The 27,677-nt window shown below is 46.8% G+C and overlaps 1 protein-coding gene and 1 long non-coding RNA gene across 2 annotated transcripts in view; both read left to right on the top strand.

The window, feature by feature from the left end:
• Nucleotides 1-24,241, top strand: part of LOC129382433 (uncharacterized) — a 38,379-nt gene extending 14,138 nt beyond the window's left edge. The window contains exon 3 of the long non-coding RNA XR_008610483.2: nt 24,075-24,241. This is a non-coding gene — a long non-coding RNA (uncharacterized lncRNA). The remainder of the gene's footprint in view (nt 1-24,074) is intronic.
• Nucleotides 351-11,040, top strand: LOC140212794 (uncharacterized). The gene is made up of 2 exons (XM_055066358.1): nt 351-1,651; nt 10,573-11,040. Exons 1-2 carry the CDS (start codon nt 1,206-1,208, stop codon nt 10,997-10,999), a joined length of 873 nt encoding a protein of 290 aa, XP_054922333.1. The 5' UTR covers nt 351-1,205; the 3' UTR covers nt 11,000-11,040.
• Nucleotides 24,242-27,677: the final 3,436 nt, after the last annotated feature.

Here is a 27,677-nt window from a genome sequence, read left to right as displayed (position 1 = left end):
ATGGCTTCTGTTCGGCGAAGTCGTCGGCGCTTATTGTCCCCAAGAATGTGTCCTCGTCTTGGTTGGCGGCAGAGTGCTTGCGTCCGTACTTTTAAAGCACTGTAATATGAAATTATTGCAGTCTGATGCTGCATTCTGCAAGGCGGTCTGGAGAACTCTTTCAGTTTGCTGGCTAACGCAATGCGTAGTCATCGCGTACGACTTCGAAGGGTATACCGAACAGAAGTATCCGAAATTTCACAGTGGCTATAGGACATCCAAACACGCAGAATGCGTTTGGCAACGAAACGACGAAACCATGTGCATGCTTCGTCAACGCTGCACTCAACCTCGTTGGCGGTGGAGCCGGGCCACCATGATGCCTTTCTCTTCTTTCACGAGTGTTGTGCGCACGAACACAATAAGGATTCACGCAAACTGCGTGCCAAAACCATATGCAAGGTGACAAGAAAGAGAAAGTTAACAGACATCTTGTCGAAAACGTCTGATCGCGAAGTTTGTATGACAGCATCAACTCGCCCGGCTATCAACACTATATGCGCAATAGCATTCCTGCTGACCTGCCGTGCGGATGCTGTGGTTTGAGCAGTAAACGTGAAACTAACGTTATCCAACATTTCATCGAGCGATGACAAACGCCGACAGGAAATTTCTCCTTGGTCTTATCTCGTAGAACATCGTAGTGTGCCGCCTGAAACAATAGTGGCGGAGCTCCTCATAGCGGCAGCGTAGGGAGCCTGCTACACATATTATATGCGCTCAAGGGCGTACCCGCGGGCGTATTGAGGCTTCCTGCGCCAGCGTAGTGAGACGCTTGGTAATTTCCAGGGCGCTGTTCCTTTTGACCAGTAGCAGTTGACTTGTGAGCTGCGTGGCGCCTATACGTATCGCAACCGTGTGTAGTAAGAACATCGTCCGAAGAGTTCAAGTATTACGCTGAACTTTGCATTCGCCGTAAATGCCTTGTCTTTCAGGCGAAACTGCTGAGTGTGTTTTTTTTTTTTTTTTTTTGCGTACCTTTGCAAATTTGCTTGTCGAGGCAGTGAGCACTTTCCACAGCGGTGGGTGATGATGAAGATGAAAACAGTGAGCAGGTTCCATAGCGGCGAGCTTTCCTTTTTGTCCGTCTCTGATTTCACTAAATATATACCTTGAAGAATACTTTTTATCCTTCTTCTGATGCATCAATTACCACATAAATATTAATGATTTGCTCCACGTTTCCTTTACCTTATTTGCTCGATTTCTGCTTTACCGGCGCATTATGGGCATTTGGCGCAGCCTGTAAATATCGACAGGAGGAGGGAACATTCAATCATGTCGAGGAGAAAGAGAAAGAAGTCGTTGATGTTTTGAGCAACAAGAACAAGATGGCCGACGCTCCCGAGGTGCCTGGCGGCGGCGCCCGCGCCCTTTTCGAGTCTTGCGTGAACTCCCGCCAGTGCCGCCGCAGCAACCCTCTGCTACGCTGCGTGGACTCCGTGTGCCTGTGTCCGAGGCCTCACGTGCTCACGCCGGACGCTCGATGCTCAGCCCCGCCCCGAGGCGGCAGCGAAGCTCCCGGCCTGCTCACTGTACTGTTCGCCGCGGCACCGACCGCTGCGTTAGTGCTGACGCTGCTCGCGCTGGGTGCGCTGTACGGCTGCCACAGGTGAGGCGCGACCTGCAGCAATACATTCTGCGAAGTCTTCTTGCCGCAAGAATGCCTCATTTAACACGATTAGTTTTCTCTCTGCCAACATTATCGCTGCATGAATGAACTGAGACAGCTTTAAAATATGGTTTTATTTTGAATTCGGATTTTCTTATTAAAAACCGCGTGGGAGGCACTTGGTCGGCCACCCTCTTGGTGGGTGGCCCACCAAGTTGAGGTGCGCCACCCGAAGAGCAGGCAGTTACTTGCACGACGAAACAAAGTGTTTAGGTGGAATAATTATACACTGCGAGATTAAGTCGAGCAAGAGTGAAAGTAGTACGAAAGCTAGAACTAGCATCAAGTTCGATATAGTCGTGCTTAAGATTGGCTATAAAATATATTGGCATTCCAGTTAATATATTTTCCGAAACCTACTCTATTGCAGCTTCTTATGAAACGTCGCTGCTTTTGTCAGCAGATTGTGGGGCTGAGGTGTCGTAAGTACTGCTAGTCTTGAAATTTTCGTTAAGCAAACGTAATCATACAGCTCGCGGTTGAGTTTCGGAATCGTTGCATGAGCGCTAAGGTATATACCTGAAAGGTACCTAGTCAATTCTTCTGATCAGCTACGGAAGAACTGCGATTTGTGGTGGAGATAATTTCCGCCACTCCTCGAAATCCACTTGAACTAGCGGCGAAGCCTTCTATCGCAAACGATTGTTCGAAAACTCTTTGAACAAAATCTCATAAGAAAAAAGTTATTGCAAGAACTTTATCCAACTAGGGAAATCAGTATACATATGGTCTACTATTTATAGCTCTCAGGAAACTGCCGACATACAAGCACATCCAGAACATGGGACAATTTCTGTCCGTTCATCTTTAATACGCTGGGCACTATACTGACGACAACGCAAGTAGACACCAGACAAAGCCAAGTATATGACGTTCTTGTCCTTCTCGTCTTTGTTTTCGTCAAGTGTGTACTATCATAAGAAGTACTCGGCGCATTTTAAGATGGTCGGTCAGTGAATTCGTACGTGAGATCTGCACGAAAACGATGATCTTATGTGCCAGTGATGTTACTACGTATTCACTCCACAAACTCCACATACTTCGCCGTACAGCTTCGAAGGACAGTGCAGCAGCAGGGTAATCGCCTTCCTGTTGCGGCGTTTGCAATGAACCGGGTGCCGGTCAGCCAGACGGAACAGGTCGCAGCGCTGTATCTCCGCTGCTATCAGTGTAAAAAAAAGCATAATGTTGCTTCTCAAGTATCGGCCCTTAAACTGGTATTATCTGCAGGATTCAACAATATAGACCGCTCTTTTCAGGCGTCTGGCGCCTTGCTGGTCCCTCTGCCTATAAATGCTGGACTAGCGATGCTCCGTCAGATATTGTGCGTGTAGGACCAGCAATTTGTTCTAAACATGCAAAACAGCACCTTATTATGCCTTCACGGTCAACAACTAGTACATAATGCCTTTAGTGCACGAGAATACGCAAATGCTTCAGGGGCACATTTGAAATCTGAGGTGGCCCGTTCTACTCCGGGCTTCACGCACGGCTTTGCCTATTTAGCGTCTTGCGTTGTCTGGAATGTTAAAATCCATGCGATCCAACGGTTTACGTATACCATAAGCAATTTTTGCATTTCTCTCATTACTGTCATCTAGGGGTGTTATAGTAGAAGAATTTCGTAAATGCAATACGAATACTAGGGGAAAAAACAACCTCCGCATATCATATCCAATATCGCATATATTCTTATTTTTAAGCAAGGTGAAAATTCACCAGTCTATCCTTCTGAAGTAACGAGACTGCACAGAGTCGTTTTCGTAAAAATACATCCATGATTTGGGACACTGATGTAATGCCGTTCGAGACGAGACGTCCGGCCAACTAACCAACATTTAGGAGAGGAACCGCTTTCAGTTATTCGGGGCACCATGCCAATGTCAGCGATGTGACAAGCGAACAGCACATCCCCGGATGCGTTAGCACTGTTGTGTTCGCTGAACGGGAGAAGCGCGATACTTGATCACCACACATTTTCTTTAATAGTCGCAAAAACCGTGAATTATCCAAAGTAGTAAATTGGCAAAACAAATTCTTGTATAAACTTGCTAAAAGCCTGCCATCCTTGCAGAAAGACAGCAAGTTTTTGAGCAGAATCAAAGTTCTGTGAGTGTTCACTCAGAAGCTGGCGCCCCAGCGCAGCAACGACTCTTACCTGCATTTTTAACAGTACTCGCTTACATTGTTCTCTCTCCTTTGAGACTCCCAGTAACAGTTATTCATTATATTGTTACGTAGGAAGACGCAGACGAAAAGCTATCTACAAGTATATTTACAAGAAAATACGCTGCGCTTGGCCAAGAGGCAACAGCCCGCGCTAGCTTCTCATTGTCGTCGTCGTCTTCACACTGCTCGCCTTTTCGTGATCGCACATATTGTTCCGTAGCACTACCCCCGGCTGCAAAAGCGCCGTCCCGGAGCGACTAAAGATCGGACTCGGAAGCACTGTAGTAGGCCTTGAGCCTACTGACATGCACGACATCACTAGATGCCAGAGGAGAAGACGAGGTTGAACCCACAGGAGCAATTTCGTAAGTCACAGGCGTCACCTGGTGCAGCACGCGGTAGGGCCCTGTGTATCGCGAAAGGAGCTTCTTGGAAAGTCCGACGTGACGAGATGGCGACCACAGGAGCACGAGCGCACCAGGCGAAAAGTGTACGTCACGATGGCGGGCGTTGTACTGACACAGCTGAGTGGTTTGTGAGGCCGTCAGTCGAGCACGGGCAAGCTGGCGTGCATGGTCGGCGAGGGCGATGGCGTCGCGCGCATACTCTTAAAATGGAGAAAATCCGGCGGTGTCGTGCCGGGAAGAATTGTACGCAAATGTTACGTAAGGAAGGGCAATGTCCCAGTCGTGCTGGTCTTTGGAAACGTACTTCGACAGCATATCGGTAAGAGTACGGTTTAACCGCTCTATCAGGCCATTGGTTTGAGGATGGTTTGAGGTAGTCAGTTTGTGTTGAATGGAGCAGGAACGCACAATGTCAGCGATAACTTTCGAGAGGAAGTTTCGACCACGGTCAGTAAGCAGCTGTCGCGGGGCGCCATGAAGCAAGATAATGTCACGCAAGAGAAATTCCGCGACGTCAGTGGCGCAACTGGTTGGGAGAGCCCGAGTGATAGCGTATCGGGTGGCGTAATCAGTCGCGACGGCTACCCATTTGTTCCCAGAGGATGACGTGGGAAAGGGACCGAGCAGGTCTAATCCAACAGGAAAGAACGGTTCCACAGGGACGGTGATCGGCTGGAGATGACCGGCAGGTAGCACCTGAGGTGTTTTCCGACGCTGGCAGGGATCACAAGCAGCAACACAGCGTCGAACGGAGCGAGCGAGACCAGGCCAATAGAAGCGGCGGCGGACGCGGTCGTACGTGCGGGTTACCCCAAGATGTCCTGCAGTGGGTGCGTCATGCATCTCAAAGAGCACAGCCTGTCGTAGCTGTTTTGGCACGACATGAAGAAGATCAGAGCCGTCAGGGAGGAAGTTCCTTCGATACAGAATGCCGCCCTGGAGGACATATCGGCGAACGGATGCGTCGGTAGGTGTAGAGCGCAGACGCTCGATAAGTGGTCGCCGCGATAGGTCTCGGTACTGCTCATCGGCGATGTTAGCGAAGGCAACCACAGAGAAAATGCCGTTGGCGCTACTACGGTGGGCATCGTCAGGCTCGTCGACCGGGTAGCGAGACAGGAAGTCAGCGTCCTTGTGTAGTCGGCCAGATTTATAGGTGACAGCATACGAATATTCTTGGAGGCGTAAGGCCCATCGACCAAGTCTTCCTGTAGGATCTTTCAGTGAGCATAACCAGCAAAGCGCGTGATGGTCTGTGACAACGGAAAAGGGTCGGCCATATAAGTATGGGCGGAATTTCGCAACCGCCCAAACTAGGGCCAGACACTCACGCTCAGTGATGGAATAGTTGCGCTCCGCGGGTGAGAGGAGCCTATTGGCGTAAGCGATAACACGGTCGTGACCACGCTGGCGTTGTGCCAGTACTGCGCCAATTCCGTGACCGCTGGCATCAGTACGGACATCGGTAGGCGCAGAAGGATCGAAATGGGCCAGAACGGGAGGCATTGTGAGGATGTCGATTAGATGTGAGAATGCAGAGGCCTCGTTATCGCCCCGCTGGAAAGGGGTGTCTTTTTTCAAAAGCTCGGTTAGTGGTCGTGCTATGGCGGCGAACTTTCTCTCGAAACGGCGGAAGTACGAACAAAGGCCGATGAATCTGCGCACATCCTTGACACACTTCGGAACAGGGAAGTGCGTAACAGCATGGATCTTGCCTGGGTCCGGTTGCACTCCGTTCGCGTCAACGAGATGTCCAAGGACGGTAATCTGGCGACGGCCGAATTGGCACTTCGATGCGTTCAGTTGCAGACCGGCTCGCCGAAAAACGTCCAGGACTGCTGAGAGGCGCTCGAAGTGCGTAGCGAATGTTGGGGAGAATACTATAACGTCGTCCAAGTAGCACAGGCACGTGGACCATTTGAAACCGTGAAGAAGGGAGTCCATCATGCGTTCAAAAGTGGCAGGAGCGTTACATAGACCGAACGGCATCACTTTGAATTGATAAAGACCGTCGGGTGTTACAAAGGCAGTCTTGTCGCGGTCGAGATCGTCCACGGCAATCTGCCAATAGCCGGAGCGAAGGTCAGTAGAGGAGAAATAGCGAGCACCGTGGAGGCAGTCAAGGGCGTCATCAATCCGAGGTAGGGGATACACGCCCTTTTTGGTAACCCTGCTAAGGTGACGATAATCCATGCAAAAGCGCCATGAGCCATCCTTCTTTTTTACCAGCACAACAGGTGACGCCCATGGACTACATGACGGTTCAATAATGTTCTTGGCAAGCATTTTGCGAACTTCGGTGTGAATAACTTGACGCTCAGCCGGTGATACTCGATAAGGGCGGCGATGAATAGAAGGGGCATCGCCAGTAATAATGCGATGTTTAACAGCTGTTGTTTGGGCCAAAGGACGATCGTTAAAGTCAAAAATATGGTGAAAACCGTGAAGAAGGGAGTCCATCATGCGTTCAAAAGTGGCAGGAGCGTTACATAGACCGAACGGCATCACTTTGAATTGATAAAGACCGTCGGGTGTTACAAAGGCAGTCTTGTCGCGGTCGAGATCGTCCACGGCAATCTGCCAATAGCCGGAGCGAAGGTCAGTAGAGGAGAAATAGCGAGCACCGTGGAGGCAGTCAAGGGCGTCATCAATCCGAGGTAGGGGATACACGCCCTTTTTGGTAACCCTGCTAAGGTGACGATAATCCATGCAAAAGCGCCATGAGCCATCCTTCTTTTTTACCAGCACAACAGGTGACGCCCATGGACTACATGACGGTTCAATAATGTTCTTGGCAAGCATTTTGCGAACTTCGGTGTGAATAACTTGACGCTCAGCCGGTGATACTCGATAAGGGCGGCGATGAATAGAAGGGGCATCGCCAGTAAAAATGCGATGTTTAACAGCTGTTGTTTGGGCCAAAGGACGATCGTTAAAGTCAAAAATATGGTGGTACGAAAACAGAACGCGGTAGAGTTCACGAGCGTGCTCGGACGGCAAGTCGGGCGCAATCATTTTCTGTAAGTCAGCGATGGTACAATTTGCCGACTGCGATGGTAGAGAAGTATCGCATGAAGTGTCATCTACTGCAATGGATGCTACTGAGTGATCCTCGAATGAGCAAAGCTGCGCCAGAGACATCCCGCGTGGCAGCACTTGTGTCGTCAAGCCAAAGTTGACCACTGGCAGGCAGACGCAATTCGCCGTAATAGATGAAACTGTATGAGGTACTGTGATCCCGTGTGTAAGGAGGACGTCTTGCATAGGAGCCGCGTTGTAGTGACCGTCGGGGACTTGTGGGGATGACACTAGGTCAACGTAGGTCAGTGCCGAAGGTGGCAAGCGAACGAAGTCGACGGAACTGAGGCGACTGGGGTGTGGTTCAGCAGGATCCAGAACAGGCAGGTGAAGGCGGAGAGTACTGGCGGAACAATCGATGAGAGCAGAATGTGAGGAGAGGAAGTCTAAGCCGAGGATGATGTCGTGAGGACAGTGGGCGATGACTGTGAATAGCACAATTGTTGAGCGATCGGCGAAGGAGACGCGGGCGGTACACATACCAATTACGGGGGCTGTTCCGCCATCGGCGACACGGACAACAGGCGTCGTGGCTGGCGTGATAATTTTCTTGAGCCGGTTGCGAAGGTCAGCGCTCATTACGGACAAATGCGCCCCAGTGTCTATGAGTGCAGACACAGAAACACCGTCGACTTGCACGTCAAGAAAGTTTAGATGAGTGGGCAACGTCAGTAGAGGAATTGGCGGCGTAGGGAGCAATGCAGCGTCACCTCGAGGCGCTGCATCGTCTAGTTTTCCGGCTGGGAGCGGCGTCCGAAGGGAGTCGGCGAATAGGAGCGACGGGGCTTGGGAGAGCGAGATTGTCGTCGTTGGGGCGAAGGCGAACGAGAATAGGAGCAGTTCGGTGCAGGAGAATCAGTGGTGGCGTTATCGGAGCGTGCGACATAGGGAGGAGAAGGGCCACCTGGGGGGCTAGAGTAGGCAGTATAAGTAGACCGGGTCGGGGAACTCCAGCGACTGTGACAGTGCCGAGAAATGTGCCCGATTCGATGGCAGTGGAAACAAATGGGCTTGTCGTCAGCAGTGCGCCATTCAGATGGGTTGCGGAAACGTGGTGGGTAAGAAGATGCGGGACGGAGCGGAATCGAAGAAGCCGGGCGGGTATCAGGACGATGGGCCGAGCAGATGGTGTGAAGACCCATGTTTTCGAACTCTTTGCGGACAACTGCCTGGATCAGTGAGACCATGACTGCAGATGTGTTGGTGGGACTGGAGTCGAAGCCAGCCGGATAGGCGGCCTCTATCTCACGCCGGACGATCCTGGTAACATCGGCAGTGTTGTTGGGACGAGGAGTGTCGGCACAGGAAGATGTCGCTGGGGTGTTGGGCAGACGGGCAAACTGCTGGTCAATACGTCGGCTTTTAGCGAGTTCCAGGCGGCGGCACTCTTTTATAACAGCATCCACCGTCGCTACGTTGTTGCAAACGAGCAAGTTGAAGGCGTCATCAGCAATGCCTTTGAGGATGTCGGCAACCTTGTCTGACTCAGTCATGTGGGTGTCAGCTTTGCGGCACAGAGCCAAGACGTCCTGAATGTACGTGACATAGGGCTCTGTTGACGTCTGCACACGGCCGGGAAACGCCTTCTGCGCGGCAAGTTGGTGACCGTAGGGGTTGCCGAACAAGTCTCGAAGCTGTGTCTTAACTGAATCCCAACTGGTGAGCTCATCTTCGTGCGTGCGATACCAAACTCGAGGTGTGCCACCGAGGTAAAAGACTACGTTGGCGAGCATAATAGTAGAGTCCCACCGGTTATTGCGGCTGACGTGTTCATACAGGCTAATCCAGTCATCGACGTCTTCCCCATCTTTGCCCGAGAATACGCCAGGATCACGGGGAGCGGGGAGAGTGATGTAGGTCGTCGAAGTGGCAGCAGGTGTCGGAGCCGGCGGAGTCGGGTTGTCGTCGCCGGGAGCCATGAAGGAAGGCTCGACGTACCGTCCACTGCGAAGCTCCGTGACGAGGTACAGGGAACGTCCACCTCCACCAGATATGTTACGTAGAAAGACGCAGACGAAAAGCTATGTACAAGTATATTTACAAGAAAATACGCTGCGCTTGCCCAAAAGGCAACAGCCCGCGCTAGCTTCTAATCGTCGTCGTCGTCTTCACACTGCTCGCCTTTTCGTCATCGCACATATTGTTCCGTAGCAATATGTTCCGAAAGAACCATTATTCGGCTGCTTACAATAATAAATTCTTGAGTTGAACTCAAATCGAAGAACAGCCTATTCGATTCCTATTCGAAATATTCTCACACCCGTGCTGTTCGCATCAGACTTTTCAGTCTGACAGGATAACATGCATGATGTCCGTGGCGAATGGTCAGCCACGCATGAGTGCTCTAGCCAGATTTGCGTCCACGAGGACGCACACATCAGTACGTTTTATTTGACGTTTTCATGGTAGCTAATAAGGTGTGCTTTTAAATGAAAAGACGAGTTTGTGAGCATTTCGCTGAACGTGTATCGATGAAGTTATGTCGACAGTGGATCAGCGAATGGTTTCTAATGTAACTGGAAAGAGACCATAAGAACATAAAATGTGCAGAGGCCTCAAAAGCGCTGTGCAGTCCAGCAGCCCGGTAAGTGGAGTCTGCATTCACGAGACAATCGACACTGTAGAACCGCTCGTAAAAAAAGGCCCTGACAAATCGTCATAACAAGTTTTTGAATGAATGAATGAATAAATGAATGAATGAATGAATGAATGTTTATTTTATCTTGAGTACAATATCAAGAAAGGTGAAGGGGCAAAAGGCTCACAGCGCCTGACAGGGGTCCCTGTACCCGCAAAATACGCGCGTATTACACATTATTTAGACGTAGTTCATTGGCAGTGAGCGAACACACATAACGTTACATATTTTCAAACATTGTGCACGAGTTTACAGAGAAACTGAGAAGAACAGAAATTGAAAAATTATTGGGGTACAGTTGGTTAATATATACGGTGAAATAATAAATTAGCAAATTTAACCAGCAAATGACGAAACAGGTCTCAGGGACGGATTCCTGTAGGACCGAGAATAATCTTGTTGAACAGATGGTTCCTGCTCAGTGATGAATACGAGGAAATCAGAGAACAAAGGAAGGTTACGGACCCGCGCTAGGGCACCACTGTTGGGTCCGCTTTCGTGCTTAGCGCTTGCCGAAAACTTAAGCAGCTAACGGCTTTGAGTTAATTTGTTACCGACGCATGCCTCAGGTGGAAGCGGCGCTCCCAGCGGAGCTCCTCGTCATCTACGCTGACCGGGGCCGCGGACACTCCCGGAGACCAGCAGTCGCCGCCGCAGCAGCCGTTCGTGCATCCCGAGAGCCGCGTGAACCAGCGCTTCCTTCGCAGCTTCATGGCGTGCCACGAGTACAACCGTGCTAGGAGGCTAGGCCTGCCCCTGCCCACCGAGGGCGAGCGGCGACCTCTCGCCACGACGATGTGCCTCTTCCGCGAATACACCACCGTGTCATCGGTCACCACGTTGGCACCCGACGCAGCTGGGGAGCGCAGTGAACGGGGGGCCGCAGCGCAGCGATTGTGGACGAGTGCCGGTCGCTCGGACGGCGACGCAGGGTCGCCGACGCGATCGCGGCCACCGTGGTCGTACGAGGCAACGGCGGATGACCACCCCGGCTGAAGGCATGGTGGTGCTCGTTATTAAAATGCGATATTTATTTCAGACAATTGGTTATTCTCTTTCAAGTGGTAAAAAGCAAACAGAAGCGACAGGCGCAGAGACAGGGACCGGTGCACGGGTCTCAGAATCTATGTGCTGGATGCCACGAGCCGGGCATGTTCTTACGTCTTTTTTTTTCTGTCTTAGAGGCTTGTTGCAGGAAGTTCTTATTCGCAAAATGCTTTCCAACGTCCACGATTCAGTTGAATTCAAAACTGTTCACGTTTCTATTTAAAAACGACCCTGCATTGCCGTCATTGAAGTTACTATACTCTTTGGCAGCATGGAGTGCCATGAAGAGGCTCTGAGGATCTAATCTATAGATTGGATCCTTACAACCTATGTATGGTGCAAAGGTCTCCCCCGCCCGCTGTGTATGCCCCCATCCCGTCACCCACTTCTTTTTCATCTCAGTGGCAAACGAAACGGGCCGTAATGAAAAAAAAAAAAAACAAGTACAAAGATTCTACACTCATGTTAGTATGCGGAACGCAATGATTTTCAATATCGCAGGAATAGATTGTATAAGGCAGCTCATCTACAGCCCCGCGTTAAGCCTCGTAGCGATTACGTGCCTCACCGCAAAATGCGGAGAACCGCCCACACTAGATGGTCGTGGATAACACTGGCTCAAGGATCGGCTCACCTTTCATTATTAACGCCCCAGGAAAAAAAAATGAAACTAAGGTAGCGCCGTATTTTTACGTCCTTCGCCTCTGCCTCTCCTATAGGAGCTGCAGCAGCGCCTCTATGGTGTCCTCAAGGCAGCTGCGGACGCGAGAGCGACGAGCACGGCCGGGCCCGACTGGCGCGGGCTCGCTAGCACGGGAGCTGCGTCTTCGGCGTCCCTCATCCCAGGGCTCCGCCGTCGTTGCCTCGGCGCGCGTGCTGCGTCGCGAGCACACCCTTGTCGCGAGTGTACATTCAAAATGGCGCTTGCTCGACCTTCTAAAAACATAGTGCGTCACGTTTGGAACCGCGCGATTTCTACGCGTCGCCACGCTTACACGAATGTCCATTCCCAGCCCAGTGGCGTTGCGTTCGGTAGCGCCAGCGCTATGCGCGCCTGCGTGCGAACTGACTCGCGTCCGGCACTGCTCGCTTGCGGGGATGGTTTTTGCCAGTACAAGCGTTTAGATGACTTAACCTTTCTATACATCACTTCCATGACACGTTATACCCCTAAAATAGCGTACACGTGGTTACCGCACCATCGGCACAAACCTGTGAGTTCAAAGCTCCTACAAAATTAGGTTTTTTTTTAGGGGCTTTTGAGTCTTGCTTCTAAATATAGTGCGAGCCACTTGAGTAAATTGACCGATTGAATACCACATATTTGTGCACTTTCAGGCACAACAAAAATCGCGCCACTTGCGTCTACATACATTCCATTGTCGTACTCAACGTTACCGTTTCGCATTTTCCTTCTCTGGAACAGTGCCCTACTTCCATACACCATAGTTTCGTACAATATTTACTTGAGGGAACTCTGGCGCTAGAGTCTACGGGAGCTGCAATCGGTGCAGCTCAGCCAGCATGGGAATTATGGGAAGTACATGGATCTGCCTAAACTTCTTCCTTCTGTCTTTAGGCTCTCTTCGGCTTCGTAAATTCGTCATTTTCCTTGAAGTTCTGTGTGATTAGTAAATAAACATTACTAAAACAATTCGCCCGCAGGATTCGAACACGGGACCTCTAGCACAGCAGCCCGACATTGAAACCATTAAGCCACGGACGCTTTCTATCTTTATTACAACTTACGAGGATGACAGAAGAGAAATACATAAAATTAGTCAAATGCTAAAAGCGTTCTCCTTTCTTGGAGAATGTAATCTCATATTCAAAAGTAATTGTACATGAGGCAAACAGTCTGGCACAGGTATTTGTGACTTTTCTTTGTCAACATATCTGTGAATGCGTTCTTTGAAATACTGGAGTGCTCCTCTGGCGCCAACATCTTAATTTCGGGCAGCTATACGACATCTCAACACACTGTGTAGTAAAATGAGCATGATTGCATCATAAAGTATTCCATCTTCGTTATCGATAGCCAAAAACCTGATTCCTTGAGGGTCCAGCAGCAACTGTTTCTTAAAGGTCCCGTGTAGAATATCCCACAGGAATACAGCATCCCAACACACGGTCAGTTGTTTCGTCCCGCTTCCATATTTGGCACTGTACTCCCCAAGACACAGAAAGTCCCCTTTCCGCCATACATGTCTTGACGGTCAATGTTCCGGTGTGTAAGCGAAAGAAAAATTTAACTTTCGTGACCACTCCTATTAAGTATTTGGCAATGCACTTAAAAAATTATCAGGATAGCGAACATTACTTGCACAACGAAAGCGGCAACTTACGCGAGAAAACGAGTAACTGGAATGACTGGATCTGTCAGCCTTTGCAAGAGCGACAGTATGCAACTTATTTTTTTATAAGTTGTGGTACCTCATGCAAGTGATACACTGAACAGGAATGAAGGTCCAAACCTCCGCCTAATATTTCCAGTGTTTGTTTGGGTCTCCTCGTGAAAGTGAACAAGCGGAACCAATTCGTTTAGGCGTGTCCGCGATGGCGGGTTGTCCTTAGACCATTTTTATCTGCGCCAAATAGTTAATAGGTTTATGTTCTTGAGAGACGTAAAAGATCCATTCCTTCGAACAGTGCGCCAGACGCGGTTGGGTAATGCCGTACCAAACCCTGTGGTCTCAGCGAATCATTTACACGGTTGCATTTGGGATTACTTAAAAGAGGTTATGTCCACCAGTTTTTTGTGTGCACACTTTTCTTTAAGCTATTAGAGGTGATGTCAGTCGAAAAAAGTTATATAGAGATTTGTGTGGTGGTGGTGTTGTTTGTGACGGTATACTGATCTTTGTACAGGGCCACAAAAGGAAATGATGTGTTCCAGCGTGCCAGAAAGATCATGGTGCCACCAGGTGTTGAAACTTCTTCCCTTTTTTTTTTTTTCGCCATGGACGCATGCGTCGACAAGCGGCATAGAATGCCCCTATGCATTTCTTGCGGGAAAGCCAGTGGCTTGAGACTCTTGGCCGTGTCAATGTGGACACCTCGAAAGGTTCAGCCGCTAAAAGCAGCGATAGTGCCTGTTCGCAGAGTACTTTAACGCGACAGCGTTAAGGAGCCCTCGTCGCAGAAAATCTGGTGTCAGTGTTGGACGTTGCTTCGGCAAAAAGAATTTGGAATCAAATTCGAAACCACGCATACCCATTCAATTCTGTGCCACCAAAGTTGTTAATACCTTGTCTTTCATTCTTTGCGAACTTAGTCTTCGGAATTTTGAGAAGGGTAGCCCACAAACAAAGTAATGGGAAAAAAACGAGACAGCGCATGTTCTTTATGTTAGCTCTTCTCAGAGTGAAATATTAAAAGTGCGAAACAATAACAGACGGACGACCCACGCAAGATGCCTCGTTTCTACAAAAAAGCTCGCCTTCGTGCCTAGCGTTCGCAGCCAGCGTTTCCCGGTAAACGTTACGGTTACATAAGCTGCAGTAAAGGGAAATTGAGAAGGGGCCCCTAGTCCGGGGCTCCTGTGACGTCTTCGGCGATGACTCATGCCCGTCGGATCAGTGCCCGGCGGACCTCGGAAGTGCCGTTGCCAAGGACGCCTTCCCACTGCTCTGAAGTGCAAGAGGTATACGGTGAAGCGATGGGAAGCAAGGAGCGGAATTAATGAATGAATGAAACCACGTTTATTCCACATTCAAATGCGCCGAAGACGCTGCGGTGGAAAGGGGAGTAGTGTTATTGCAAAAGGGGAAGGGTAAGGCTGCCTCCGTTTTATTAACGAACGTCCTGGAGGCAGCTAAGTGGGGGCCGCATGACGCTTGTGGCTGTCGCGGAGCCGATCGCGAAGTTAACAAATTCATAGCTCTGCATCAAGAACAGATATCGCGGTTCTGTAAACGGCATCTATTAGATTATTGAAAGCGGACAAATTCGATTTGTCATTAGACATCTCACGGGAATTTGTTACGTTGTATGCAAGGGTTCTGCAAAATCTGTATTTGCATATTACTATTTCTTTTTTAAATTCATGTGTAACATATCAAGTTTGTCTGGTTTAGATGCACTATTCGATGAAATTCACGGAATTGTATTATTGTTTTTCGTTGCTGAGTTACAGAGTTGTAAACTTAATAGTTTCGTTTCTGAAAATTTTTTATTTCTGCCAATCTTTAATAAATAATTGACGACCTAAATCGAAAATTCGAAACCAACATTCACTAGATCTTAAGCTTTTTTTTTTAAATGCAACAAACCTTGTCAAACTTGGGGAAGCGGTTGCCAAGAAAAACGAATTTTCCTTTTACATGTATTTAGATAGGAGCACCCGAGCTAAAGCTACCTCTTAAAGGCGCAGGTTAAGCGTCCTCCAAATTTTTATAGCCTCGGAAGGGAAAAGCTCAACAATAAGTAAACTTTTGCACGCGATGGTGTCCTTTGTCCTTTATACAGCTCCTCTGGTAGCCATTACTTACGCATTGAAATGGCTGCAAATATTTTTTACTTGGTGTAAACAAGTGTGGCTCCACACGCATACACGAAGCCATATCTTATAGCTGTAGTGTAGCAAGAAAACTACACTTTTTGCACTCTGGTATCGATGACTGTAAGCAGCAGACGACAGACAAACAGGCTGGCCTCGTTAACGCGTGTGGCCATTTTGTCTGCGAGTGTCGGCGCTGATATAGCGACGATAGGGAATATTCGTTACGAGGTTGGTAGCGAAGTGCTGGTGTGGCCATATGTCACAGAGGAAGGTGAGCTAATCTTCCAAGATGATAAAATTATCTTACTCACGGACGGTGAGCGCTGTTTCAGACTCCGTGCTTGATTATACACTTCGAGAAGTTGTCTTCACGTACTGCACATCCGCGATGAATTCATGTGCAATACTCGCTGTTTATAGACGGCCTATAGAAAAAAATCGATAAGGTGTTTGTTTCTTTTTGTCTATTTCCCCTCTATGGACTACATTTAGACAAAAGTCGATACAGTGTCTATTTATTTTTGTCCATATACTTTGTATATAGACTTTCTATAGACGAAAGTCGATAAGATATCAATTTCTTTTTATCTTTTTATCTACTCGCAGTCTATAGACGGTCTATAGAAAAAATTCCATAAGGTGTTTTTTCTTCTTTGTCTATTTCCCCTCTATATGGACTACCTGTAGACGAAAGCCGATACAGTTTCTATTTATTTTTGTCCATACTTTGTCTATAGACTCTCTATATTATGGACAATAGTCGACAATGTTTCTATTTCTTTTTCTCCACTCCCGGTGTATTGAATGTCTATAGAAGAAAGTCGATAATATGTAATTCCGAGTTCCCTTACCCCCCGCCCTCTGCGAACGCGATGATATGGCACTGGTTCATGCACGACGGCACCGCAACTCCGGCGCGGCGGGCAAACCGTGCAGACTGCTAGTCTGCGTTCGGTGCAGCTGCCCCGAACGAGGATTGCGGCGGACCAGGCACCCTCCGAGTCACCAAGGTCTTCCAGGCACCCGAAGGCCCTAAACCTGGCTGCTTCCCGGACGTACACTTCGCGAAGACCAGGTGGTGAAGGTCAGATGGTGATGATGTGGGAAAGGTGGTGAATAAGTGGCGTAAGCCGGCTGACCAGATGGTGAATTCACCACCTTGTCTGCCTCTGAGTTGTCGTGGTCTTGCATGTCTATAGATTAACAATAGACAAACATCGTTAATCTGTGCCCAACCCGTGTACGCTGTAACCAAGCGCAGGTACCGGTGGATAATACGTAGCTGCGTTTGATATAAGCCACTGAAGTTGTATACTGCTGAGATTGCTGTAGAGCCTATTTGTAGACATTAGTATACACATAGTGTATACCTCCGCATTTGTTGACCACATGATATCATCTATGTAGCCGCTCTCAGCAATCCCAAGACAGTCTTCACAGTTGTCGCATCACTTTTGCGGCAGTAGAATAAAGAAAGCAAAACGCCGATCCAATTGTTATAATAGATGTTATGAACGCCAGCTTCAGCTACAAGTGGATTCCAAACAGGCATCAAGCTAACAGCAAATACACTCGTAATGTTTGTAGCTGACAACGCGGACTTTGTGAATGTGCGATGAACCGATGTCGCGCATGTGGTGTTCGCGTTGTGTGTCGTCCGATTCTCGGATACATTTCACATTGTCTTCATATCTCGGCTGCGTCCCTAACATCGGGCGGTTTTTTGTTGACTGATATCCTGCACTTAAACCCATCAAAGTTTCTCATTCACTTAAAATAGGTGCCAAATTCTCTGAGCCCACCCAGTATTTCGCCGGCGGTATGCCTGCGCAGCCACGCATATGAGTACCTCAATGCTGTACTGATTGCTTTGACCTATCATCGGAACAGAAAATTAGCACTAACATACGTGCGGGCATCACATTTGGCGGTACGCTGGAAGATATGCTACAAGTACGCTGTATTACTATTACTAATCGACGCTGGCAATAATGCGTCTGAAACGTCTGAAGGGCCCTGTAACGGCTTTTAAAAACAGCGCATTCATGTTAGCGTTCCAGTCTCATACGATAGCCCACAGCATTTGTCATAGAACCTGCCAGCGCATTTGCTTCGTCCATGAAAAAAGATTAATAGTAGTGATAAAGATGAATAAGCCACCCGTTCCGGCGCGCATGGCGAGCAGAGAGAGAGAGAGAAAGAGACAAAAGAAATATGAAGGAGGAAAAGGCGCTCACACTCTTCCGAGCGCGCACGCCCTCGAGCGCGGAGCTCCTGCGCATGCTCGGAGCTCTTGCGCATGCGCGGCGGTGCGCCGTCTCAACGAGTGCGCCAGGCACGTAAACGGTTGTACCGGTGTGCGGTGTCTGCCTGAACGTTGGTGTCTGTGTATGCGGGTCATCTTTGTGGCATCACACGTCAACTACACTGAACGGTAAGCTTTAGCAAAGATGTTTTGCGTCAATAGCTCATGATTATGTGAGCGCATTTCGTAGCGCGAAGCGGCTGCATGTAGCGCAAGCGACTCGGGTATAGTGTCGGTTTGTCGTTGACATGGTTTGATAACGCGCTCTTGTTCTCGCTTCTACTATACGGAATGTTTTACGGCGAGCGATCGCTCGGGCTTGTTGATTTTAGCATTATAGTTTAGGTGCGTAAAGGAAGTACACCATGTTTTAACTTGATACTGTATGTTGTGTATGTTGTGTATGTTGTGCATTGTGTATGTTGGGCAGCCAGTGTGGTAGATCTCATTTCGTGGCGCTTGATCCGGCCGCGATGAATGCTGCGCCGCATGTGTAGTGAAATTCTCGTGACACGCTTTACGTATATATCTCGAAATTGTGTTAGCATCAAGAATGTTCAGACAGACACGTATAGTTGAATAACTGCTAACGTACTCGAATTAAAGGCCGTGTTTGCGGGGCATGCATCAGCAGTGTGTGCGCTGCCATTTTCGCATTGTTTGGGAAGTTACCGCAAGCAAAACACGAGACTTGAAGAAATATCAAGCAAAAATCTCTAGATTCACCCAATCAATTTATATGCAACGGGTTGCTGAGCACGAGGTCGCGGGGTCGAATCCCGGCCACGGCGGCCGCATTTCGATGGGGGCGAAATGCGAAAACACCCGTGTGCTTAGATTTAGGTGCACGTTAAAGAACCCCAGGTAGTCGAAATTTCCGGAGTCCCCCACTACGGCGTGCCTCATAATCAGAAAGTGGTTTTGGCACGTAAAACCCCATATTTATTATTATTATATTTATATGCAACCACAAACGCTTTTGGAGCATGAAACCTGCGATAAGCTCAGTCACTTGCAGCTTCGCAACTTAGCCGAAAAAATTGGAGAACAATAATTTAGTCGCTCCGGGAAGCACCTATACACGTTTCAAACTGAAGGCATTGCGTTTGACAGTAGTTGGAAGATTTGTTTTTTTGTCTCTTTTTTTAAACAGTTTAGCAGCAGAAGTTATCTTTCGACCTATATGAAAAGCGTTAAGCGCCTTTCGATGCTTCGGCGTTATGCAGTTTACGTGCTCTTAATCACTAGGCAGCTGCTGGCGCAGATTCGCATTGTGCCAGTCATGCATGGTATGAAGCCCTTGTCGTGCGTAATAAGTGTTCCGGTTTTTATTACTGTTGCATGTAGTGCCGTCGTCTTGGACAGACTGCATACTATATGCGCTGTAGAAAAGAAACAAGAGCCAGATTATCAATTTGGTGGTCTTTTCTTAGTAGATAACGCACAGATTATTCAAATAATTCAGTGGACATTGCATTTGTTCTACCCTTATCAACACACCTAAGAGATTGTAACATGTTTTAGTTGGTAAGTAACCTGATCAGTACGCCCCCATTCATGGCCATTCTACTGAAAGTGTGGCAAATGTATTCATCTCGAAGTATGAGAAAAGAGACATTGCAGACTGTTCTAAGCGGAAATAAATTGCAGATGTTAACGTGATTGTTCAAAACTGCAGTCAGTATGCTGAGCATGTTCGTTCGGCACGGGCATATTGCATTAACACCTGAAAAATGTGCACAGTCCAGCCGGGTATCTTTGTTTCAACAATTATTATTATAGGAATCGTTTGGGATTCTTGCATTTCTTTTATTTTTATAAGTACACTGTGTGCCACATGAACCTGTCTTGAAACGAAACGTACCGTTGCTGGCACCGGCGACCATTACGGTTGTCTAACTACTTATCACACTGTAATATAACGAAACATCATAATGGTACTGATTAATATTGCCATGTAGTCTTTAGTCAGAGGTAAACAAAGTTAACTAGAGGCATAAGTGATGAGAGCAAATTATATAAAAAACTACTATTGAACCGTAAAAATAACTCATTGTATAGTTTTCCCTCACATTGTTGCATTTGTTTTACGTGTGTCTCTGTGTCTTCCGTGCTGTACTCGTTGTTTTACGTGTGTCTCTGTGTCTTCCGTGCTGTACTCGTGTGGCCATCAATTAGGAACTTGCCGAAGCCCTTGTCAGCTTTATTAAACAAGGGATTCAAGTCAGTTGCATCTAATACTACATGTCAAGTGACCGACGTGTTATTCGTTTTATCTAAATATTATGGACTGGCAGTACTTCGCAAGCATTAAACCACAATATTTTTTTTATTGCACTTAAGCTGAAGGCGTCATAGATTGCGAGAAAATTTTCATGAAAACAGCCAGGGAAGTCTTCGAAAAAGTTCGGAAATATTAAAATGGCCACATAGGCCGCCATTGGAATATGAACCTGGCAACGTTTAACGCTAGAATGTTATCTAGTGAGGCGAGTCTAGCAGTGCTATTGGAGGAATTAGTGAAGTTAGGAGGCCAAAAGAAGCATATACAGTGCTAAAAAGCGGGCACGTCTTGTGCTACCGGGGCTTAGCAGAGAGACGAGAACTAGGAGTCGGATTCCTGATTAATAAGAACATAGCTGGTAACATACAGGAATTCTATAGCATTAACGAGAGGGTGGCATGTCTTGTTGTGAAACTTAATAAGAGGTACAAAATGAAGGTTGTACAGGTCTACGCCCCTACATCTAGTCATGATGACCAGGAAGTCGAAAGCTTCTATGAAGACGTGGAATCGGCGATGGGTAAAGTCAAAACAAAATACAGTATACTGATGGGCGATTTCAATGCCAGGGTAGGCAAGAAGCATGCTGGAGACAAGTCAGTGGGGGAATATGGCATAGGCTCTAGGAATAGCAGGGGAGAGTTATTACTAGAGTTTGCAGAACAGAATAATATGTGGATAATTTTTCCGCAAGCGGGTTAGCCGAAAGTGGACGTGGAGGAGCCCGAATGGTGAGACTAGAAATGAAATCGACTTTATACTGTGCGCGAACCCTGGCATCATACAAGATGTAGACGTGCTCGGCAAGGTGCGCTGCAGTGACCATAGGATGGTAAGAACTCGAATTAGCCTTGACTTGAGGAGGGAACGGAAGAAACTGGTACATAAGAAACCAATCAATGAGTTAGCGGTAAGAGGGGAAACTAGAGGAATTCAGGATCAAGCTACAGAACAGGTACTCGCCTTTAACCCAGGAAGAGGACCATAGTGTTGAAGCAATGAACGACAATCTTATGGGCATCATTAAGGAGTGCGCAATAGAAGTCGGTGGTAACGCCGTTAAACAGGAAACCAGTAAGCTATCGCAGGAGACGAAAGATCTGATCAAGAAACGCCAATGTATGAAAGCCTCTAACCCTACAGCTAGAATAGAACTGGCAGAACTTTCTAAGTTAATCAACAAGCGTAAGACAGCGGACATAAGGAACTATAATATGGATAGAATTGAACAGGCTCTCAGGAACGGAGGAAGCCTAAAAGCAGTAAAGAAGAAACTAGGAATAGGCAAGAATCAGATGTGTGCGTTAAGAGACAAAGCCGGCAATATCGTTACTAATATGGATGAGATAGTTCAAGTGGCTGAAGAGTTTTATAGAGATTTATACAGTACCAGTAACACCCACGACGATAAGGTGAGAGAGAATAGTCTAGAGGAACTTGAAATCCCTCAAGTAACACCGGAAGAGGTAAAGAACGCCTTGGGAGCTATGCAAAGGGGGAAGGCAGCTGGGGAGGATCAGGTAACAGCAGATTTGTTGAAGGATGGTGGGAACACTGTCCTAGAAAGGTTGGCTGCCCTATATACACAATGCCTCATGACCTCGAACGTACCGGAATCTTGGAAGAACGCTAACATAATCCTAATCCATAAGAAAGGGGACGCCAAAGACTTGAAAAATTATAGACCGATCAGCTTACTGTCCGTTGCCTACAAAGTATTTACTAAGGTAATCGCAAATAGAATCAGGAATACCTTAGACTTCTGTCAACCAAAGGACCAGGCAGGATTCCGTAAAGGCTACTCAACAATAGACCATATTCACACTATCAATCAGGTGATAGAGAAATGGGCGGAATATAATCAACCTTTATATGTAGCCTTCATTGATTACGAAAAAGCATTTGATTCAGTCGAAACCTCAGCAGTCATGGAGGCACTACGGAATCAGGGTGTAGATGAGCCATATGTAAAAGTACTGGAAGCTATCTATAGCGGTTCCACAGCCACCGTAATCCTCCACAAAGAAAGCAACAAAATCCCAATAAAGAAAGGCGTCAGACAGGGAGATACGATATCTCCAATGCTATTCACAGCGTGTTTACAGGAGGTATTCAGAGACCTGGAGTGGGAAGAATTGGGGATAAAAGTTGATGGAGAATACCTTAGCAACTTGCGATTCGCTGATGATATTGCCTTGCTTAGTAACTCAGGAGACCAATTGCAATGCATGCTCACTGACCTGGAGAGGCAAAGCAGAAGGGTGGGTCTGAAAATTAATCTACAGAAAACTAATGTAATGTTTAACAGTCTCGGAAGAGAACAGCAGTTTACGATAGGTAGCGAGACACTGGACGTGGTAAGGGAATATATCTACTTAGGGCAGGTAGTGGCCACGGATCGGGATCATGAGACTGAAATAACCAGAAGAAGAAGAATGGGCTGGGGTGCGTTTGCCAGGCATTCTCAAATCATGAACAGCAGGTTGCCACTATCCCTCAAGAGGAAAGTGTATAACAGCTGTGTCTTACCAGTACTCACCTACGGGGCAGAAACCTGGAGGCTTACGGAAAGGGTTCTGCTGAAATTGAGGACGACGCAACGAGCCATGGAAAGGAGAATGATAGGTGTAACGTTAAGGGATAAGAAAAGAGCAGATTGGGTGAGGGAACAAACGCGGGTAAATGACATCTTAGTTGAAATCAAGAAAAAGAAATGGGCATGGGCCGGACATGTAATGAGGAGGGAAGATAACCGATGGTCATTAAGGGTTACGGACTGGATTCCAAGGGAAGGAAAGCGTAGTAGGGGGCGGCAGAAAGTTAGGTGGGCGGATGACATTAAGACGTTTGCAGGGACAACATGGCCACAATTAGTACATGACCGGGGTAGTTAGAGAAGTATGGGAGAGCCTTTGCCCTGCAGTGGGCGTAACTAGGCTCATGATGATGATGATGATGATGATGATGATGATGATGATGATAGGTATGCTGTCTTGTTATATGTCATACAAAGTTTCCAGAGAATCTCTGTGTTAAACATATTTTTAAAACCTTTCACTTCATAAAGATTGAGGGAAATTGGTTCTATTTATTGAAAAAAAAAGAAAGTCAAGCATACTGACAAGGCATTTCTTACTCAATATGTTTTTTTTTGCGTTAACTAAACGTCCTGAACCTCGATAGCCTAGAAAAAATTTTCATCTTTCAAAGCACCTTAAATAATTTACTGTGATAGAATTCATTCGAACTATACTATCAGTTCTGTTTCCTAGGAGGTGCATATCTGTCGTGTCATGACACAAAGTGCTCGTGTGGTATTTCGGGTGCTCATGTGGTATACCTAACTTGGAAACCTGTTAGCATGCCCAAGAGGCCTCATTACCTGTAAGAAATTAAGTGACCATATCAATACAATCAACCCATCTGCCTTCTGTTGAAGTTATGGCCAATGACCATTCATTTAAAAGTATGAGAAAGACATTTAAATGTGTATTAAGCAAAATAAATTACAATCTTAGGCATGATACTGTGAATATTCGAGTCACGTCTTCTTAAAATATCCCTCTGCACGGGCATACTTAACTGCCAGCCAAAAAAATGTACAGACAGCCCAACTGGGTAACGTTTCAGCAATAAATATAGAGACCATTTGGGATAAGTACATTAATGCATCATATATGAACTTGTCATAAAAGGGAACATACTGTTGCTGGCACGAGCAGCAGTTGTGACTGTTTAGTTGTTCACCATACCATGCAATAAAACATTGTATAAAGGTACTGATTTGTATTGACAAGCAGCCCTTAGTCATAGTTAAACCGCATTAAGTATTGACTTAGATGGGTTGAGCAAATATATTAAGCTGCTTAATGAACATACAAAGAATACACACTTGTTATTTTTGCCTCATATTGCTGCATCTACTTATTTGCAGCATACACCTGCAGCACCTTTGGGACTAATGACACTAAGGTCAAGGCCAGCCTGGCGACCATGCTTGCCAAGGAGTAGTGTAAATATTTAATCTGTTTCCATAATTAGCATAAGACATGAATTTAAGGAATTCATATATTATATCGAGCAATAAAAAAGGTTAATGCATTGCCGGTGCATTTGTTTTATTTTTTTTTGCACTGCATGATTCAACACTATATAAATTCTTTCTGTTTATGCAACATATATGAAAGTACAGCTGGTTCAGGAGCATTATTAATCTGCTAACGGTAATGCATAAGTGCAGATGAAAAGGAACAGGTGCACATGCATAAATACATCCATAACGTTTTGCTACCGCATGTAAAGAAAAATGTAAACCAACTTGTAGGTAGCCGCTATGGAGTTATGGCCTTACACACTCTTTGTAGACTTGTCTATAGAATGTCTGTGTGTATAGAGGGTCTGTAGATTAATGAAAATGCATGTTTGTTGACAAATGTCTGCAGAATGTCATAGAAAAAAGTGTATCGGATCATAAAGTTCTGTTTTTGTAGACTGAAGTCTATAGAATGTCTATAGACTATCTATATACATTTGTCTATAGACATTCCATAGACTTCAGTCTACAAAAGTAGAACTGTATATATAGTTCTACTTTTGTAGACTGAAGTGTATGAAATGTATACAGACAAATGACATCTATAGACATTCTATAGACTTCAGTTTACAAAAGTAGAACTGTAAGCCTATACACTTGTCCATCGACATTCTGCAGACAACTGTCTACAAACATGAATTTTAATTAATCCATAGACACTTTATAGACTCAGACTTTTTATAGCCTAGTCCATAAAAAGTGTATGGCCATAAGTCTATAGACTGTCTGTAGGCTCAGACTTCTTATAGACTAGTCTATAAAATGTGTATGGCCATAAGTCTATAGACAGTCTATATGTAGTGTATAGACAGTCTATAGAATCAGACTTTTTATAGACTAGTCTATAAAAAGTGTATGGCCATAAGTCTATAGACGGTTTATAGGCAGTCTAGGGACTCAGACTTTTTATAGACTAGTCTATAAAAAGTGTATGGCCATAAGTCTATAGACCGTCTATAGACAGTCTATAGACTCAGACTTCTTATAGGCTAGTCTATAAAACGTGTATGGCCATAAGTCTATAGACAGTCTATAGACAATCTATAGACTCAGACTTTTTATAGACTAGTCTATAAAAAGTATGGCCATAAGTCTATAGACTGTCTATAGACAGTGTATAGACAGTCTATAGATTCAGACTTTTTATAGACTAGTCTATAAAAAGTGTATGGCCATAAGTCTATAGACTGTCTATAGACTAGTCTAAAGAAATGTCTATAGACAGTCTATAGACTTCATAGACAAATGTCTATAGACTGTCTATGGACTTTGTATAAAAATTTTTGTAAGGGACGAGCGAACGCGACAGCGATCTCCATCGCATCGCTTGTAGCTGTCGCGTGCAAGATCGCTTATATGGGGTTTATACGTTATTCAGCATAAAACATGGATTTCTCATGCGTTTTCCATAAGTTCAACATAACGCGCCCAACTGAGCTCTTGCAGCATTCAGCTGAATGCCTGCGGCAAAGTTTCTAACTAGCACTGGCGCTGCACGTAACTTCAGTGGTCGCAGATTACCCATGGGCGAGACAGCCTGAAGCGAGCGGCTTGTCTATAACGAAAGCATGCCGACAGCAAAATGACCCCTTCTGGTATGTGGCTCCTTAATTCAACAGCGTTCCGCACACATAGACTGCCAAACTGAATAAATTCAAACAAAAAAAAAACGCACGCTAAGCACGCTCCGCATAGGTACGGAATCATGGGCAGGGGAACAAACCATTTAAAGTGTTCTCTTGCCTCGCGTCTTATTGAACATACCATGATTCTGGCAGCGTTTGCGATTTTCAAAGCTCTTACAGACAGCGGGAAGTGATAAAACCACATGCAGTTATCGCGATGACTGGCTTTTTCATTTGACATCGAGAGAACGCGCGTATGCCTAGTCCGTTGTCAATCGCGTCGGCTAAGCGCCGCGACGACTTCCTGGCGATGGCATGTCATATACGCAAAATGTGCACCTAAGGTAGAATTCACTTACCGTGGTGGATTTGTTGTTATATCCAACGAATGACGAACGACTGTCGTGTTTTCGCGGCGACGCGAGATGGCTGACACATGATCTCCCTTGGATGGCCTTCGTTGCTGCTCGCTGGACGGAACCCCTTCCTCCGGTGCTGTGTTGTTTAGCGATGTTGAGTGCGCGCGCGGTGGAGCAACTCCGAGGGAAAAAGTAGAGCGCTCGCTACGCATTCCTTTGAACTGTGGCTGCCTGTTCTCTTAGAAGCAAAACGGTCTGTTCTTTGCTCAGCATGCGTGAGTGATACATCGCCATGTTCGGGGCCAGCCTCCTACAGTTGAAGCAGAAGATTACGCTACGTTTCGTTCCCTATTGCCGCAAGAGTAGAACGGGCATTCTACTTTCTCTCTGAAGGGGAGAATGAAAAGCACATTTCACTCTCTGCTTGGTGACAGAGTGAACAATGCATTTCACTCCACTCGACATTTTGAATGAGTAAAACAACACTTTGAAGAGTAAATCGGCCGCTTCACTCATGCGATACCCTCTATAGTTTTTAGAGTGTAGGTGGCGCCATCTAGGGATGCGGAGTTTACTTAGAGGGGACGCAGAGTTCTTATTGTAGTGACTAACTATATTCTACTTATCTGCTGGTGTAAAGTGTCGGCAGCGGTGCAATTTACAGCAACCAAACCCTTTTTTTGTGTATTGATTAGATAGGAACACCCATGTAACAAAAAAGATTTCACGTGTTGCAGGACAAAGTGTCACAAGATGTCGCTACTGGCCTTGTGAGTGGCGTCTAGGTTTGCCGTAGCCGGGCACTTCTGTAAAGAATAATTCCTGCATGGACAAGCTAAAGCTTTCTCATATTCACCAAAATTAATATTTCGCGCTCAGCACATAGTCATTGTATTCTGCAAAGTCCCAATGTTAGCCGCTGTCATCAATATCACATTACCGTACGCATCGAGCGGCACACGCAGCTAAAACGTCTTCGGTCATCGCGGTATGTTAGTACGGGACCGTAATGCCGTACCGTATACCGCACTTACCGTACCATAATACGGCAGTGCTAAAGCTCTCTATTACCGCACTTACCGTACGGCAACTTCGCACTGCTAAAACTCTCTAATAATTTGTATATGTTATCGTCCAGGTGGAAATGCGCCGTGATTGTGACTCCGTGTTCATATCGCCTGTTGTTGAAATGAACTTCTTTTGCGTAGCGACAATATGGACACTCAAGGCGCATTTCTGCCGTCGGGCGCATTTCTGTCGTGAGGTTCCATATGAGTAAAAGCTTGTGAGGGTGAGCTGGCGAAAGCGGTTCATTCAAGCGCGCGCGAGCGAGGTATGGGGCCCGGGTGCGTGACCTCTCCTGTAGCACGCGAGGCAGGGGGTGAGGTGAGGGAGGAGGGGCGTCCTTTTCCGCTGGCTGCTAGGGTACCTAGACGTCCTCCTCACCCACCGCTCCATAG

Source organism: Dermacentor andersoni, chromosome 6, assembly GCF_023375885.2.
Source record: "Dermacentor andersoni chromosome 6, qqDerAnde1_hic_scaffold, whole genome shotgun sequence".
NCBI classification, from domain to species: domain Eukaryota; kingdom Metazoa; phylum Arthropoda; class Arachnida; order Ixodida; family Ixodidae; genus Dermacentor; species Dermacentor andersoni.
The sequence above is the reverse complement of the archived record's forward strand: the minus strand, read 5'-3'. Positions and strand labels throughout refer to the sequence as shown.

Bases quoted from the DNA above. Each gene is read 5' to 3' on its own strand.
- LOC140212794 (XM_055066358.1), top strand. From the start codon at position 1,206: ATGATTTGCTCCACGTTTCCTTTACCTTATTTGCTCGATTTCTGCTTT. The intron at 1,652-10,572 runs GTGAGGCGCGAC...CGCATGCCTCAG, and splicing joins GCGCTGTACGGCTGCCACAG to GTGGAAGCGGCGCTCCCAGC.